A 17,598-nucleotide genomic window follows, 5' to 3' on the forward strand; every position below is an offset into this window, starting at 1 on the left:
AGAAGCCTCTACCATAAACTTTACCATTGGAGCCAGAAAGTTGTAATATACTGGATGAACACGGGCATAGACAACTGGGGACTAAGGAAGCTATAGCCCTCCTCCCCTTTCCCCCCAAAAAGTAGAAACTGCATTAATAAGGAAACAATGAATTGGGAACTGGAGTTCATTTATCTCATTTTAATAAAAGTGAAGAAATTTAGTTACGGTGCAAAACTACTAATTGAAATGATATTCAAAAGCTTTTTTTTTTTTTTTAATTCTAGTCGCCCCCAAAATACAAAAAGGTTATTTATGTCCCTGATGAGTGTAGAGGTATGGTAGTTTGGAGATGATGAGACAGTCTTAAGGGAGCCTGGGCTTAGACCCATTTAGGGTTTTATATATGGCAATCGGTACCTTGAATTTCACACACCAGTCAAATGGCAACAAGTCCAGACAGGCAGCTATAGTCTGGACTAGAGGGAGTTTCCAGCGGACTTTAACAGATAATCTTAGATAAACTTTAGTCCTAGACTAGGATAGTTGAGCTAAGAGGTTATGAAGGCAAGAATAATTGATGCTAGAACAGCATTTGAGGGGTAGAGGCATAGTTTTCTTTGCCTACTGTAGGTGAAAGAATGTTGTTCTTGCAAGCAATGCATCCTGAAAGTTTAGCCATAGTGAGAAATCTAAAACCCAAAGATTCCCTATCACACTGATGATCTCTACAGCTTCCCTCTTATGTTTCCAGGTTTTTTAAATGAAATTCACACTTGGAGCATTCTTACCCTAATTCTTGCTCAGATAATGAGAATAATTGATCTCTACACCACTACATTTCTAACTGGGAAAGTAGTAGAGCTAGTAACAGAAATTAGTTTCCCTGGCTAACAGAAGGAACTAAAGTCAGATAGGAAAGAACACAGCCTAAGGACCATATTGTGCCTGGCCTCTGCACAGGTCTGTAAGAAGGGGAGAATAGGACGGGGAAGTAGAGTAGCACAAGGAGCCTTCTCCCCACCCTGAGGAGAGGCCAGGCACAATTTCCGTTAGGACTGAAGTGCTAGCAACCCCAAAAAATAGAGAGAATAAACTAAAACATGCCCCACATCAACTAGCAGAGCCATCTAGCTCAGAGAAGCGACTATGCAGGGTGCTGAGACATTCAGGGAAGCAATTTGCTTCTCTGGGAACAGTGCCTCCTAAAGCCCCGCTGGAGCAGTGGCTCCACACTGCCTCCAATAAAGGCCAGTACCATAATCACATAATCTGGCCCTAAGCCTATGATTTTTTTTTTAAATCCTCTTTTCAAGATGGCTAACATTTTGTTAGCTGGGGAAGAGCCTGTCATCGTGTGTGTCTTCTTTCTTGCTCTCTCCACACCTGGAATGATCTCCCTACTCCAGTGCAGTAGGCTTCCCACATCTCTTCATTCACATCTCTTCTGAAGCTGCAAATTTTTAAATTTGGCAAGAAAAGTGTCTGTAAATATTAACATCACTTTCCTGAAACTGGAACTAGACAAATAAAACCTTTGATTCAGTTCATCTCCTGAAAGAAACCTGTATAGGAGGACTTTTTAAAAACAGATTTTGAAAATAGAATATTGACTACATACCTGCCCATCTAAGTCAAATGCCAAGCAAGCTATTCCATGTGTGTGAACATCTTTCAGTATCGATATAGTTTGCACAGTGTATGAGTCCCAAACACAGATATATGGTTCTTTTCCAACTTGACCTGTTGCCACCAACACTCGCTCAGGATGCAAAGCAAGGCTGCCAAAAAAATGAAAAATAATTTTAAATATTAGAACTTTTGTTCAAGGAACTTAAACTAATATTTGATTAACGAGCTAAATAATGTACAATTCCTTAAACAAAAGTCAACTTTTATAACAAGTTTTCCCATTGACACAACAAGACGTCACAGTATCATCCTGTAAGACAACTTTCATGGTAGCCATACAACTTTCTTTCACACAGTTCTACCAACCGAACTTTAATCTTCCATGAATCTTTCCCAATGTGAAACTTATTTCATAACCTATCACACTCACTAAATCTTCTGTTCTGCAACATACATCCTTTACCAAATTCTTCTGCTTAATTACTACTTCCCATTTTCTCCTGTTTAAAAGGACACCAACACAAAACATATAATTTTGAATTAAGGACAGTTGACTTAAAATATAATAAAATAACTAATACTTATTTAACACATGATATGGTGAATATGTAAATGAGGTATAACAGAGGACCTGAAATCTTCCAGTTTATATTTCATATCAAAGGAAGATGGGTAAGAGGGATGTATACCTAGAGAAATCCAATCTTTTTGTACAAACTAGATACAGCAAAACAGAGTGATCTGTGAAATGCTCTACTTGACCCAGGAAGGTAACCATTTGAAAGGCGATTCTATATCAGTGGTCACCAACTGGTAGATCGTGATCAACTGGTTAATCCAAAAGGATCTCCCAGTCGATTGTGCTCTCTGGTGGTGTAGCGTGGCTGCCGCTAAGGCCGGTGCCTGCCCCAGCCCCACGCCGCTCCCGGAAGTGGCCAGCGCATCCCTGGGGGTGGAGAAGCAGAGGTTTCCCTCTGCATGCTGCTCTTACCTGAAAGCAGCTCCCATTGGCCAGGAACGGGGAGTTGTGGCCAATGGGAGCTGTGGGGGTGGTGCTTGCAGAGAGGGGCAGCACATGGAGCCACATGCCCCCCTCCTTAGAGCTTTTTAAGGTCAGGCTTGACAAAGCCCTGGCTGGGATGATTTATTTGGGGATTAGGTTCTGCTTTGAGCAGGGGGTTGGACTAGATGACCTCCTGAGGTCCCTTCCAACCCTGATATTCTATGATTTTATGATTCTAAGCAGGGCACAAACCCCAAATTGCTTGTGAGTTCTATACTTAGCTTTCACCAACCAAGCATCAAGTGTAAACTCCTCAGGCACTATAACAACCTAAACATGGAGTCACAGACAGTCCCCTTGGGTACTCCGGTCTCTCTTGCCATCTAGGCAAGCTTGCCTTTGTAAAAGATGGTCCCTTAAACAAAAAAAAAAAATCACACTAATACTCAGGTTACTCTCAATCCCGAAGGGCCAGTCACTTACCCTAGGTCAATTGCACTTTAGATCTTACATCAAAGACAACCCTTGTGGACAATTTTATAATTAACTAAAGTTTTAGTAACTAAGAAAAAGAAATGAGTTATTTACAAGGTTAAAGCAGATACACACACACACAAATAAGTTACAGTCTTAGGTTCCAAAAGGTGATAGAAGCTGCTGCAATAAGCAAACTGTATACATCCTTTAGGGCTAATCCAGGCTAAGCAGCTGGGCATCCTTTGCTTATGCTTAGAAATCTTGCCCTCCCAAAGTCCAAGCATCATAGAGATACAGTTCTTCTGTCAGGGATTTTTATTCCCTTCCTCCCAGAGTTCAAGATGATGGGATGAGCTCACACGCACGTCTCCTCTTTATGGGGGAGGGAGGAATGTAGTTAATGTCTGTGTTCTTTGATGTTTCACAATGTCTCATTTGATTTCAGAGGGCCTTCTTGGTAGGCAGGTGCTAATACTGGTGCAGGAAGCCAGTATTTTACATAAACTAATGCTTCTTTCCTGTTTGATGACTTATGGAGGATTATAATGCAAACACTTAATATCACCTTATAACATGGGATACAGATGTTATCCGATAAGCAGATCATAAAGACTAAACACATTTTTATAAACTTAACATATATTTTAACAATACTAACACATAAGTGAGCCAGACTAGTCTCCAGCTATGTATTTCAGTGTTCAGTTAGGACTAAGGCTGTCAATCACAGTTAACTCAAGCAATTAATGCAAAACAAATTAACTAGATTAAAAAATTAATCACAATTAATTGAAATTTTAATTGTACTGTTAAACAATAACAGAATACCAATTTAAATTTATTATAAATATTTTTGGATTTTTTTCACATTTTCAAAAATATTGATTTCAATTACAACACAGAATACAAGGTATACCGTGCTCTCTTTATTATTATTATTATTATTACAAATATTTGCACTGTCAAAAAGATAAAATAGTATTTTTCAATTCACCACATACAACTACTGTAGTGCAATCTCTTTCTCATGAAAGTGCAATTTACAAATGTAGAATTATTATTATTTTGCATAACTGCACTCAAAAAAAAATGTAAAACTTTAGAGCCTACAAGTCCACTTGGACCTACTGCTTGTTCAGAAAAACAAGTTTGTTTACATTTATGGGAGATAATGCTACCTGAAAGTAGCACTGTTGTAGCCGGCGTTGCAAGGTATTTACATGCTAAACATTTGTATGCCCCTTCATGCTTCAACTTGTAGATTGCTCCATCTTTTTTTCATCTTTTTACACTGCAAATATTTGTAATCAAAAATAATAATTAGGGCTGTCAAATTAATCACAGTTAATGCATGCGATTAACTCAGAACAAATTAACACTTTTTTTAAACAAGCATTAATTGCACACCAGGGCACCATGCACAGGTGGGCACTGCTACATGCCTCCAGGGCAGCAGTGTCCCTCCTCCCATCACCCTGCTCCTCTACTGCTCCCGCCTCTTTCCCACCCCCATTGAGTCACCCCTAGCCAAGCAGCTCCAGATTGGGAGCCTGTCTCCTGTCTGCTGCACAGAGCAGGGGTGAAGAAGGCTGATATCGGGGTGTTCCCTTCCCTGCACCAGTGTACCCAGTCACCACTGAGCTAGGATCCGAGAACAAGTGGAGCCTGTCTGCTGCTGGCTTGGGAGTGAGTGCTGCCGACAACAGCTGCTGATGGCTAAAAAAGCATTCAGGTTCCTGAGTGCTCTGCTTAGAGACAGCACTCCCCCAACACACACACACTTCCTTCCCCCCCGCCCACCAAAAATATTTAAATAAATGGTATTCTATTATTTTAACAGTGCAATTAAAACGTCACAATTAATTGTGACTTTTTTTCAATCTCACGATTCATTTTTAAAATAATCTGACAGCCCCAGTTGAGACCTCGGGGCCTTGGCATGAGCTGGCACCTGATCTGCCAGCAACACACCAGGAACTTGATAAGTAAGTTTAGAAAAGACAAAGGGTGCTCTGGACATAGAAGGGAGAGGGTAGATCAAGCTTGTCATGGAGCTATTAAAGAAGACCAATTTAAAATGTAAGATTTATTTTCTCTATAACTAACCTAAAAGAAAACTACCTTCTCTGTGTTTTGCAAAGCATGCAGATGAGGTATGTTATGCCAACTGCTTCTTTAGTTTTACAGTAACTCCTCGCTTAACGTTGTAGATATGTTCCTGAAAAAAGCGACTTTAAGTGAAGCGATGTTAAGCAAATCCAATTTCTCCATAAGAATTAATGTAAATAGTGGGGATTAGGTTCCAGGGAAAATGTTTTTCACCAGACAAAAGTCTATATTATATTACACAGTATAAATTTTAAACAAACAATTTAATACTGTACACAGCAATGATGATTGTGAAGCTTGGTTGAGGTGGTGAAGTCAGAGGCTGGGATATTTCCCAGGGAATGCCTTAGTGCTAAATGATGAACTAGTACTCAGCTGAGCCCTCAAGGGTTAGATACATTGTTGTTAATGTATCCTCACACTCTACAAGGCAGCACAAATGGAGGGAGGGGAGACAACATGGCAGACAGAGAGACACACCCTGTGTGCAAGAGAGAGATGCGCATTGCCCCTTTAAGGACGCTGACCCCACTCTAAGTACATTGCCCTTTTAAGTACATCAGCAAGTTGAGACAGCAGCTGCTGCCAGAAAGCTCCCTCTGTCCTGAGCCCTGTCGTGTCCCTCCCTGCTCTATGGAGATGGGGTAAGCGGGGGGCAGGAGCAGGGGAGAAGGGGACACCTTGACATTAGCCCCCTCTTTCCCCACCCGGACAACAAGCAGGAGGCTCCCAGGAGCAGCTCCAATGCAGAGGGCAGAAGCAGCACATGGCAGTGCAGGGAGGGACAGCTGAACTGCCCGGCAATTGATAGCCTGCTGGGCGGCTGCCACAGAGGGAACTTAGGGGAGTGGGGAGCTGATAGGGGGGCTGCCGGTTCACCCTGGTTCCAAGCCCCCACCAGCTAGCTCCAACAGGATGCTCTTTCTGCAAGCAGTGGACAAAGCAGGCAGCTGCCAAACAACGTTATAAGGGAGCACTGCACAACTTTAAACGAGCATGTTCTCTAATTGATCAACAACGTAATAACATTAACCGGGACAACTAAGTGAGGAGTCATTGTACTACATTTTTTCTCTACTTCTAATAAATCTTGTTTTTATGAATACTACTGTTGTATGAATAATTTCATATAGCACAATGACTCAAGCACTTCCTCCTGGCTCTGAGCAATATCAGCACATCCCTCCCATGGAAAGGAACAATGTGCATGTGTGGGAAGGAGTAAAAGGACCTGATGAGGGGAGAAATGTTGGAAGTGAAAGGATCTGAGTTGGACAAAGTAGGGGTAAAGGAAAGAGGACTGGACAGATGATAAGAAAGCAGGGGAGGCAAAGAGTTGAGGAGGAAAACTGGAGGAGAAAGGACCAAGTGAAGAACAAAGGAGAAAATGATGGAGGAGAAAGGATGGGGAAGTGATTGGTACTAAAAGAGGAAAAGGAACAGTGAAGATAAAAATATGGAAAGGATAGTCTTCTGTCTAATTCATGAGACTTGAAATCAGGATCCCTGGGTTCCATCCCTGGCTCTGCCACTAACTTGTTATTTAATCTTAGGCAGGACAATCAATCAGTTCCCCCCATCTCTAAAACAGAGTTAATAATATGATGGAGGAGGACTGTATAATTACATGGACAGATAGACTTAATTATAATACTTCCACCCCTCATAATTAGGTACAAGCATCTTACCTGCTTTCACATGGAAAGCATTATACTGTATAAGTAGCAAGTATTATCATAAATATATTTTTATTTGATGGGAAGAACAATCTAAATAAGAAAAGATTCACAAGTGCAGAGGAGAATGAAATCTCCATTACAACGCAGTAGCTCTGCTGCATATACTACAGCAAGGCTAATATAGTTAAACAACCTTAGTAGTATGCTATGGATTACTGGACACCAATAGCTATATAATAGCCAACATTTTAAAACCTAGGTGCCTACAGTTAAGCTCTTAAAACTGTTATTTAGGTGCCCAAATATGAAGACTTGATTTTGAAAGTACTGAGCACTTCCAGCTGCCACTGACTTCCACACCATGAAACTTTGACCTCAATAGGAACTGCAGGTACTCAACACCTCTGAAAAATCAGGCAACTTTATTTAGGTGTCTTAAAATGGATTTAGGAGCTTAGTGTTTGTTTGTTAGTTAATTTTTAAATTATTGTGTAATAAGGGCATTTGATCTTGGAAGTTTTAGCTTTTTTGAAAAATCAGCTGAATGCTATGAAGTAAATATTATTAGGTAGTATTTTGTGGCAGTATCTATTAAAATAACACTGCTTTTCCCAGATGTTTTTCTAAAACATCTTAAGACAGTGATAACTGATATACTTTAGCCATAAGCTGTGGAATAAAAATGCATATTGAGATAATACAGACTGACTTATAAAACTAAAACATTTTTGCCATTATTAAGATAACTGGATTTTTTAAACACTCTGTCAAGGTTCCTCCCCCACTCTGAACTCTAGGGTACAGATGTGGGGACCTGCATGAAAAACCTCCTAAGCTTATCTTTACCAGCTTAGGTCAAAACTTCCCCAAGGTACAAAATACTCCACCCTTTGTCCTTGGATTGGCCGCTACCACCACCAAACAAATACTGGTTACTGGGGAAGAGCTGTTTGGACACGTCTTTCCCCCCAAAATACTTCCCAAAACCTTGCACCCCCTCTTTCTGGACAAGGTTTGGTAAAAAGCCTCACCAATTTGCCTAGGTGACTACAGACCCAGACCCTTGGATCTTAAGAACAATGAACAATCCTCCCAACACTTGCACCCCCCCTTTCCTGGGAAATGTTGGATAAAAAGCCTCACCAATTTGCATAGGTGACCACAGACCCAAACCCTTGGATCTGAGAACAATGAAAAAGCATTCAAATTTTCTTACAAGAAGACTTTTAATAAAAATAGAAGTAAATAGAGATAAAGAAATCCCCCCTGTAAAATCAGGATGGTAGATACCTTACAGGGTAATTAGATTCAAAACACAGAGAACCCCTCTAGGCAAAACCTTAAGTTACAAAAAAGATACACAGACAGAAATAGTTATTCTATTCAGCACAATTCTTTTCTCAGCCATTTAAAGAAATCATAATCTAACACGTACCTAGCTAGATTACTTACTAAAAGTTCTAAGACTCCATTCCTGGTCTATCCCTGGCAAAGACAGAATATAGACAGACACACAGACCCTTTGTTTCTCTCCCTCCTCCCAGCTTTTGAAAGTATCTTGTCTCCTCATTGGTCATTTTGGTCAGGTGCCAGCGAGGTTACCTTTAGCTTCTTAACCCTTTACAAGTGAGAGGAGCTTTCCCCTGGCCAGGAGGGATTTCAAAGGGGTTTACCCTTCCCTTTATTTTTATGACACACTCTCTTTCAGGGATCTGGTGATGTAAATGTACAATATCAGTTTTAAAATTACACCAGCTTGGCTCAATGGTGCATTCTTGAAGCCGAGTCTGTCCTATATTATGATTTCACCAGTTCTAACTGTCATAGATGAGAAATTAGCAGCACCCAAAAATGTAATTAGCAGAATAAAAAAAACTTTATCTATGCAATATCCATAAGCTTTATCATTGACAAAAACATATTAAACTTTTCTTGCACTTTTGTGGATTAAGGCAAAAACCTCAATAGATCTAGAAATGAAAACAGAAACCAAACTAATGCCTTAAAATGTTTTATTTCTAGAAGCTATTCATGTACAGAAGCACAAAATTAAGCTTAGCAAACTTCAGGGCGAAAAAAAACAATAAGATTGCAGAAAATGGTAAATCTGTATTTTTTTCCCTATCACTTTCTACCACAGAGTCAAGCAGTGCTTAGCCTTTGTCAAAAATACAAATTCCTACTTGCATATAGAGAATATGTAATTAAATAGAATGCAAAAGCCAGATCCTAATTCATTGTAAAATAAAATAAGAATAGGTTTATGCATTGCTGAAGCTTACACTAATAGAGGCATACTGAATGAAACTAGTAGCTAGATATTTTTACTAACCTGGCCTCCATAGTAGTCTGTATAAGCACTTACATACCCACAGATCATATGTATTGACTCATGAAAAATATAATTTGCTTCAGTACAACTGTGTGTTATGTTCACTCTCAGTAACAGCAGCAAATAAACCATCCTGAAACTCTGCCCTAGCAACAACAAAATTACTCTTACATACAATGAGTGGGGAAAACACTGGAAAGGACAAGTACAGAATATCTCTCTTCTGCCTATCGTGGAAATGCTCATTGGTACAGAAATTTTGTATCATGATAAAAATTTTGTATCATGATATCATTTTAAAAAAATCACTAAATTGGACAAATTTGTGGCATCAGAAGTAGAATTAAATGTATTCCTATAATTCACAAAGCCAACATTACCTAAGATTAAATACTTCTTTGAGCTGCATGCTCCACACACCTTCTCAATGCAGCAAGAAAAAGAATGTAAAGGAAATGGAACTGTTCCCTTATCTTCACTGTTACTGTAAAGGAATGCTTGCAAAGATACAGAGAAGGCTGGTGATAAAAAATGCCAAGATCATAACTAATACATGGATAACTTTAGGCAAGTAATGTAGTGCATTTTTTGTGAACACAAGAGAAACAGGAGTCTCAGGTACAGGGAAATCTAACACAAAACAAAGTATTTTAAAAATCTCTCTTCTCTGGAGAAAGTATAGGCAATGTATTAAGTGAAATGGATATACTGCTCACACACAGATCATTAGATAATAAATATTTAATACTACGATACTTCTGCTTCACAGTAAGGAGTGAGTTTGGGCTTGGGGAATCACTCCAAAATATTTCAGGTGATTAGGGCTGTCCCTGTCCTCCAAGAGATGGGTCTTATTGTCTCCCCTCTTCCTCCTATTGTGGGGGTCTGCTTCTGGATATCAGAAGGAGTGGCTTGAAATTAGAGAATGGACTTCTAAGAAGACTGATTCCCTGGGACCAGCTTGCCCAGGATTGTCCCTCTCTACTTCATGTGGTCCACATGTCAAATGGTTCTGTATTTCACTGAATCCCCCAGTAGGGAGTCCCTAGGATGCTTGTATAGAGGTGGCAGCAGCGGTGAGAGGATTGGGCTAGAATCCATGGTGTTTACCCTGTGTCCAAAACTCCCTGTCCACCACTCCAGGAGAGGCAGAGAGGAACAACATGACTGATTTTTGCAGATAGATAGGTGTGACAGATAGGTGTGGGCTTTATGGACTTAGGAATTATCTTACATCTGCCTCATGGTCTGTCTTGCATCAATTTCTTCACACAGAGGAGAGGGAACAGAGCAGTTCGCTGATACAACCAGATTTTCCAAGCCTACCAGTTTTCTTTTCTGCACAGGGGAGGACAGTTGAGGTGACCCCACCAAGACTGGGTTGCTGAAATTATGCCTGTATCTTGCCCACTGTAGCCATCCTCTCAAATGCTTTCAGGGATTTTCCTGTTCAATGGAGGGACACTAGACTCTGAAGGAAAAACTGCATTCTATCTGTGATGGGTTGTCACCCCCGGGGAGCAGTCTGGGAGCCATGGGAACCACTGTGTCCCCTAACCCCCCAGCTGGGCAGGCCTCTCTCACACTCCTTTGCTGCTGATTCAGCCAGCCTCTCCAGACCCTGTTATCACCCAACACAAGAGCAGGCGGCACCACACCGGCATCACACCACACGTCTCTGCGGCCCCTGTTGGGAGAGGGGAGAGAGGCAGCTCCACACACTCTCCCCACCCCCAGCATTGTCCTCACAGCACCCATTGGCCGGAAACCAGCCAATGGGAGCTACGGGAACAGTGCTTGTGGGCAGCACACGGAGACACACTGTCCCCTTCCCCCTAAGGGCCGCAGAGAGGTGCCAGGAGCCAGCCACTTCCAGGAGCAGTGTGGGGCTATGGCAGGCAGGCAGCCTACCTGAGCCCTGCTGCACTGAGCCCTGCTGCCACCTGTGGTAAGCGCCTCCTGGCTGGAGCCTACACCTTGCACCCCATCCTCCACCCCAACCCCCTGCCCCAGATCAGAATCCTGCTCCTGCACTCAAACTCCCTCCCAGACCCCGCACTCCCTCCTGCACCAGCCCCCTCCTGCACCAAACTCCCTCCCAGGAAAAAGAGTTGTATACAGGGGCCCCACAAAATCTAATAGCCCTGGGCCCATAGGAGAGTTAATCCAGCCCTGTTTGTGTGTTTTCCATTATTTTGAACACAATAATGGGATTCACAATACATTTGTTAGACAAATACTGTTAGTTGTTAACGCTTGGTTTCTTGACAGCAGCATGAAAGCAGTGCTTACTATGTTTGTTTAAATGTGGGATGAGACCAGAGACAAGCACAATGTGACTGAGATCCCAAAGCTGTAATTAGACTGAGGGTAGAAAGGGATCTTTAGGCAGGTTAGTGTATGACTGACAGCTTTGAAACTTCACTCCCACATTATAAAAGGGAAAGAGAATTAGCATTTGTTGTGTTTTCTTTTTCAGTTTTGTCCTCAATATTGAATTTAAAGTAGACATAGAAAAATAGAGAAGCTGAAGACACAGATACTGTTTTAAAGAAGAGGTTTCCTTAGCAACAAAATATCAGATGAAAATCCAAGAATGTATTCATGTGACTGTGCTTCACAAAACTAGGACACTAGAAAATGCAGAGAAGAATACAGTTGTGGAAGATACCACTACCTTTGGTATCTTCTAATTAAAAGTATAATTCAAACATCAGAATTATTTTTATGTACTTAAGCATACAAACCATCGCGTATTAAGTTTTTATACATATTTTAGTCACCTTTCCCCCTTTTCTTTGGTTGGGGATCCACCACTTTTTCTCACTTGTCATTTGGGCACACCCTCCCTTCCCCGAACAAGGAGGATAGTAGGAGAAGCTGCAGATCTTTTTTGCCACACCAATAAATCAGTCCATTTACAGGAAATGCTGTAAGAACACAGACTTTGAAGAGGAATATTTTCTAAGTGAGTTATCTTGGGGATGCATCTGTTTCTCACAAACCCAGTGTAAGTGGGGGAATGGTCCTGCTATTGTGGGGAACGTTCCTGGCTTATACACTACCCCAGTGAAGTGGGCTAGCGAAAGGATCTGTGTCCTCACTCCCACTTCCTTTACCCAGAGCCCTGTCTGACCTTGAGGACTCCCCTTCCACTCTCCCATGTGGCAGAGTCCTCGTAACCCCAACAAGGCTGGGCCCAGGATTCCTGGGGAGCTTGACCCTCAACCTTGTTGTGGTCACTTAGGGCAGGGGCTAGGGTGTCCCCAAACCAGGGTGCTCTCTCTGCACTGGATGCTTCCCTGACCCACTGATCATTACATACAGTTCAAAGCAAATACAGTTTATAAAAAGGAATCAATTTAAAAAGATAAGAAAAAAATGGGAAAGGTTAAAGGAAAACATGTCACCCTCCTCTGTGGCATGGGGACATCACAACCAGCATCTTTGGAATGTAAGGGAAGTTCAGTCTGTTCCTCACAAGTCCCAGGCCTCCTTCTCAGGCCCTGGCTGTGCTGCAGGGATGCTGCAGGTCAGACACTTGCTCTGGCGGTGGCCACACACTCTCAGGCTCTAGGTGGCAGGACCCTTCTTCCCAGCGTTGCACCTGCCCCGTCGGGGTTACGATCCCCCTCCAAGTCTGGCCTGCAAGGCATCTTGGCTGGTGGCATCTCCCTGTGCTGGGCCCGCTGCCCAGGGTCCCCCTCGCTCTCCCCAGCTGCTCACCGCACCCAGATCCACTCTGCCTCAGCTCCAGCTCCACGACTCTGCCTCAGCACAACTACTGCTACTGCTCTGCCTCCAGCTCCCTGGGCTGCTCCTCTGGACCTGGTTGCTGCAGCTCTCCTCCCAGGACAGGTCTGCTCTGTGGGCTGCTTCTCTGACTCTGCTCCCAGCACTGACCTGCTTTCTGAGCTGCTTTTCTGGCCCCTCTGGGTCTGGCACAGCTCTGCTCCCCAGCTCAGCTTGGGCCCCTGCTTTCTCCTTAGCTCGGCCCCACTTTGTCTGACCCAAGCAATTCCAGCTCACAGGGAGGACGGGACTCCTTTGACCTCCTGACTCCCTGATTATCCTGCCTGCCCTGTCAATCAGGCTGACCTGGAGCATTGGCCTCTCCCCATTGTTCCTGGGGACTGTCAGTCTCAGGGGCCTGATTTCCCATTGACCCTTCCCCTTTCTTTTAGTACTGGGAGCTAGTCAACCAAAACACCCCCACTGAGTTTTAATAAGGGGACAACAGTCACCTTACACCAAGAACCAGGATCCCTAAGGAGACTACCCAATGCATCCGATGAAGTGAGCTGTAGCTCACGAAAACTCATGCTCAAATAAATTGGTTAGTCTCTAAGGTGCCACAAGTCCTCCTTTTCTTTTTACCCAATGCTGTATCTTTCACATGGTTATTCAGAGCATTGGTAATGGCATAACCTGCTCTTTTAGAAATCCATTCTAAAGTAAACGTATGCAACTTAAGGAAAATCAGAATAATAAACTGCTTGGAATTGGGGAAAAAAAAAAACGGCCACTTGAAAATTCAGTTCTGATTAGTTCCCAAGTCTCTCTCACTGCCCTTCCATATACTACCTTACTGAGAAATAGTTTACAAACAGCAAAAGTGATACAAGGTCTGTGAAATCCTTTAGTCTGGAAAGCATAACTTTTGGGAAGAAGCAGAACTTTTGGGAATTAGTCCAGCCAGAAAAAGAGGGAGGGAAAGCTGAATAAATGAGGATATACATTAAGTGAGAATAGAAGACTATAACCAAAGGCAACATCTGATGATGATGATATCATATCTACTTTGCATTATTTGATAAAAGTAGGTTGAGATTGCCAGGTGGCTGCTCTGTACGTCTCCTTATAAAATGTCTAGTTCTGTCTACCCATGACGTGGAGATAGATCTTGCTAAGCATGCGGAGATACTTGAAAGCATCTTCTAGCCTTTCTTATAAGCTTCTTAAATAGAAAACATGACCCAGGTAAGAACTGGTTATGTAACAAGCTTTCCAGATCTTAGTTCTTGCCAGCATATAAGGTGAACAAGGTATCAGATTTCCTGGTAGACTGTTCTGTCTTAGTAGGTTTGAATGCTGTACTAAGATCTAAGCTATATCATCTTCTCTCTTTAGGATGATTGTTTTTGGACAAAATTAAGGGTAGTGTGATGTCCTGGGTGAGATAAAGAAAGACTGCTGATGAAAATTCTAAAATAGTACTGAGTATAACTTGGGAGAAACTGAAGAAAAAAGTTTTGAAATAAGGTCCCTAATCCCTTTAACAGAAGTGATAGCTATTAAAAGGCAAATTTGGAGGTTCTGCCATTCAAAGCACTTCAGCAATACAACCTACATGGTCCAATTGCATGGTGTTACCTTCAGCTTAAGCATCTCTTGAAGGACATACTTGGTCCTGAAGTTCTGCAAGCACCACAGACTCCAGAATTGTTGTTGAAGTGGAAAGAGTCCTATAGATTCACCCAACCAGCTGTAGCCTGTTACAACTTCCTGGTCCAAATGACCCTAAAAATGGTTACCTTCTCGTAATTGTTGTTCTTCGAGATGTGTTGTTCATGTCCATTCCAATTAGGTGTGCACAACAGCCGGAAAGTTTTTCCCCCTAGCAGTATCCATACACCTAATTGGAATTGACATGAACAAGCACTCGAAGAAGAATTCAGATTTCCTGTGCCACAACTGGAACAAAAGATGTGTGGGGAAGTGCCTTGCAAAACATTAAAAACCTCTACTTTTGATTTTCAGTTACAGCTAATCCAGCAGAAAGTTATATTTTTGTTCATACTGGTCTATGCATCAGTTATAGTGCATGGGCCTTGCCAAAAGAGACTGCTGCTGGAGATGTGGGTATCTCAGAACAATACTGGCTCACATATTTTGGGACTGTCCCAAGATACAATCCTGTTGTCCAGAAGTAGGTAGGAAAATTAATATGATAATGGATTCCTCCTTAAAAATTACTTCTCAGAACTGTGTTTTGGGATATATCCCATCATCTTGGAAACTCTCCAATTCACTGAAAGCTTTGTTGTCTGCTTGTAGCCAAATGACTCATACGGTTTGATGGAAGAGGAGACTGCCTCCAAGGATAGAAACTCAGCACAGCAGCTTGGCTGACCTGGCAGTTAAAGAGCAGGTAACATTTCAGAGAAGAGGGAGCTCAGACAAATTTTAAAAGATTTGGTCTGACTTTTTAGAAATCTTTGATTAATTCCTAGCTGATGTCACTCTCCTTTCCCCTCCCAGCCCTCCCTCCTTCCTTTCCTTTCATACCCATCCCATTACTTTAGTTATTTTCTCCCTTACTTTTTTAAACAAAATTCAATACAATATATAAATAAAGGCAACATTGGCCTGGTCTATGCACAAAGTTGCACCTTTTTAACTACAAGTGTGATTTTAAACCAATATACTTTAAATTGGTACAACTTTGTGTGTGGGGACTCTTAAACCAATTTAAATTTGGCTTCTATCAATTTAGCTTGTTCCTGGTCAACAATATTTTAATCTGTCATGTCTGCTATTTTAGAACCTTATAAGAAGGATGGAAAGATGTTTTGAAGTATCAGAGTACAGTATGGGCCAACTAAACTGACATCAGCCAGGCTTAAATCAAATTAAGAATGTTCAACTGCAACAGAATCCTTGGTGTTCCTCACTCGGGGGTAAGGGAACCTGACCACACTCAGTCATGTACTGTGGGTGGTCGCAACACCAGCCCCACTTCCCTACTATTTGCAATGGGGGCTCTGCCCTATGTAGGCCTGTTTAACTCTCTCTTTGATCCCTCATCTGGAAAGTCTCAACCCCCCCTCCCCATGCCTTCAGGGATACTCCCTCCCTCAGATCCCAGCCAAAGGAAAGGAAAGGAAGAAATGGAGTTGTGACAGTACAGTGCTACCAACAATCCAATCCCAACAAAATGGACTTGGGAAAATTTCTCTGGCTGGGTATCTGAGACCACTCAGCTTGTCAGTCTTAACTTGGGAGTCCACTGTACTCTCCTCATGGTCAGGGTGAAGGGCTCCTGCCTAGGAGTTTCCTCCACAGCACTAGGAGTCACTCCTGCAGTCTGCTGATTAGGGCAATCTTACACCCTGCTGACTACAGTTTACTCCCTTTTAAAAGTCTCATCCCTATCATGCACGATTGACGAGGCCAGAGGGGTGGGCCTAGCCCTACCTCCAGGGTTTTTCTGTCCCCTTCCTCGTCCATGTGGTCCCTATACACCCTGTCACACAGACTATACAGTTGCACTGATTTTAGTAAAATTAGTTTATAATTACACCTTTGGTTAGCACTACAATTTTAAATATATAAAGCAGTGGTTCTCAAACTTTTGTATTGGTGACCCCTTTCACACAGCAAGCCTTTGAGTGCGACCCCCACTTATAAATTAAAAACACTTTTTTTTTTAATATATTTAGCACTATTATAAATGCTGGAGGCAAAGCAGGGCTTGGGGTGGAGGCTGACAGCTCATGACCCCCCATGTAATAATCTCGTGACCCCCCGAGGGGTCCCGACCCCCAGTTTGAGAACCACTGATATAAAGGCAAGCAAAATTAATATAAACAGGTTTAAACCAATACAAGTGTGTGCACACAGAAGTTTGCTTTGGTATAACTAACCCAGTTTAATTAAACTGTTGCAAGTGTGTGTGAAGAAAAGCAATTTCAGAGGGAGGAAATAACCAGGTAGCAAAAAGTTTAAAAAAAGACTGCTCGATTAAATGCTCCAGAATCTGATTTAGATACCAGCTAGCAAGGAGAGCTTTAACAGAACAACAAAATTCAACTAATGCTTTGAGCAATTTAGGAATGAGATAGTGAGATGTTAAACTGTTTTTATTTGGCAAAGTTTTGGGAACACCCAAAGTAACACTTTTACGCAAAAGCCTGGTCTATGCAAATTTACACTTAACTAAAGGTACAGTGTTGCACCAATTTAGTTAAATTGGTATGTGATCACTCTTACATCATTTTAAACCTTGAGGGCAAGCTAACCCTCCGTAAGCCAGGTTTACACCTATGTCAGAATGTCCTGCGCATAGTCCGTTGATTCAACCATGACATTTTCATGCTCTCTCTCTTTTTATGGATTCTGGAGTGACTCTGAAATCCAAAGCATGATGCACATGCTCGTGAGCAGATCGTGCAGACAAAGTCATTCGTGAGCATCTTGGTAGCTATTGCAGTGGTATGACACTTTTCCCTTGCAGCGAACAGTTGATTATTTCTATCCTCTTCAAAGCCTTGAAAAGCTCTGACTGTTCTGTATCGCCATACTGATCTATTTGACGCAGCCTTCTCAAGATCATCCAGTTTTATTGCAAAGTGTATGCTGTTCTTGATGCTTGTCCTTGTAGAGCT

General features: G+C 42.1%; 1 protein-coding gene across 2 annotated transcripts in view; it reads right to left on the reverse strand.

The window, feature by feature from the left end:
- The window catches only part of EML5 (EMAP like 5), a 305,038-nt gene that overhangs the window by 237,054 nt on the left and 50,386 nt on the right, over positions 1 to 17,598 (reverse strand). For both annotated transcript variants that reach the window (XM_074956087.1, XM_074956085.1), the window contains exon 2: positions 1,601 to 1,760. In XM_074956087.1, coding sequence (XP_074812188.1) covers positions 1,601 to 1,760 — 160 coding nt within the window. The remainder of the gene's footprint in view (positions 1 to 1,600; positions 1,761 to 17,598) is intronic.

This window comes from Natator depressus, chromosome 6 (assembly GCF_965152275.1).
Source record: "Natator depressus isolate rNatDep1 chromosome 6, rNatDep2.hap1, whole genome shotgun sequence".
Taxonomy (NCBI): Eukaryota; Metazoa; Chordata; order Testudines; family Cheloniidae; genus Natator; species Natator depressus.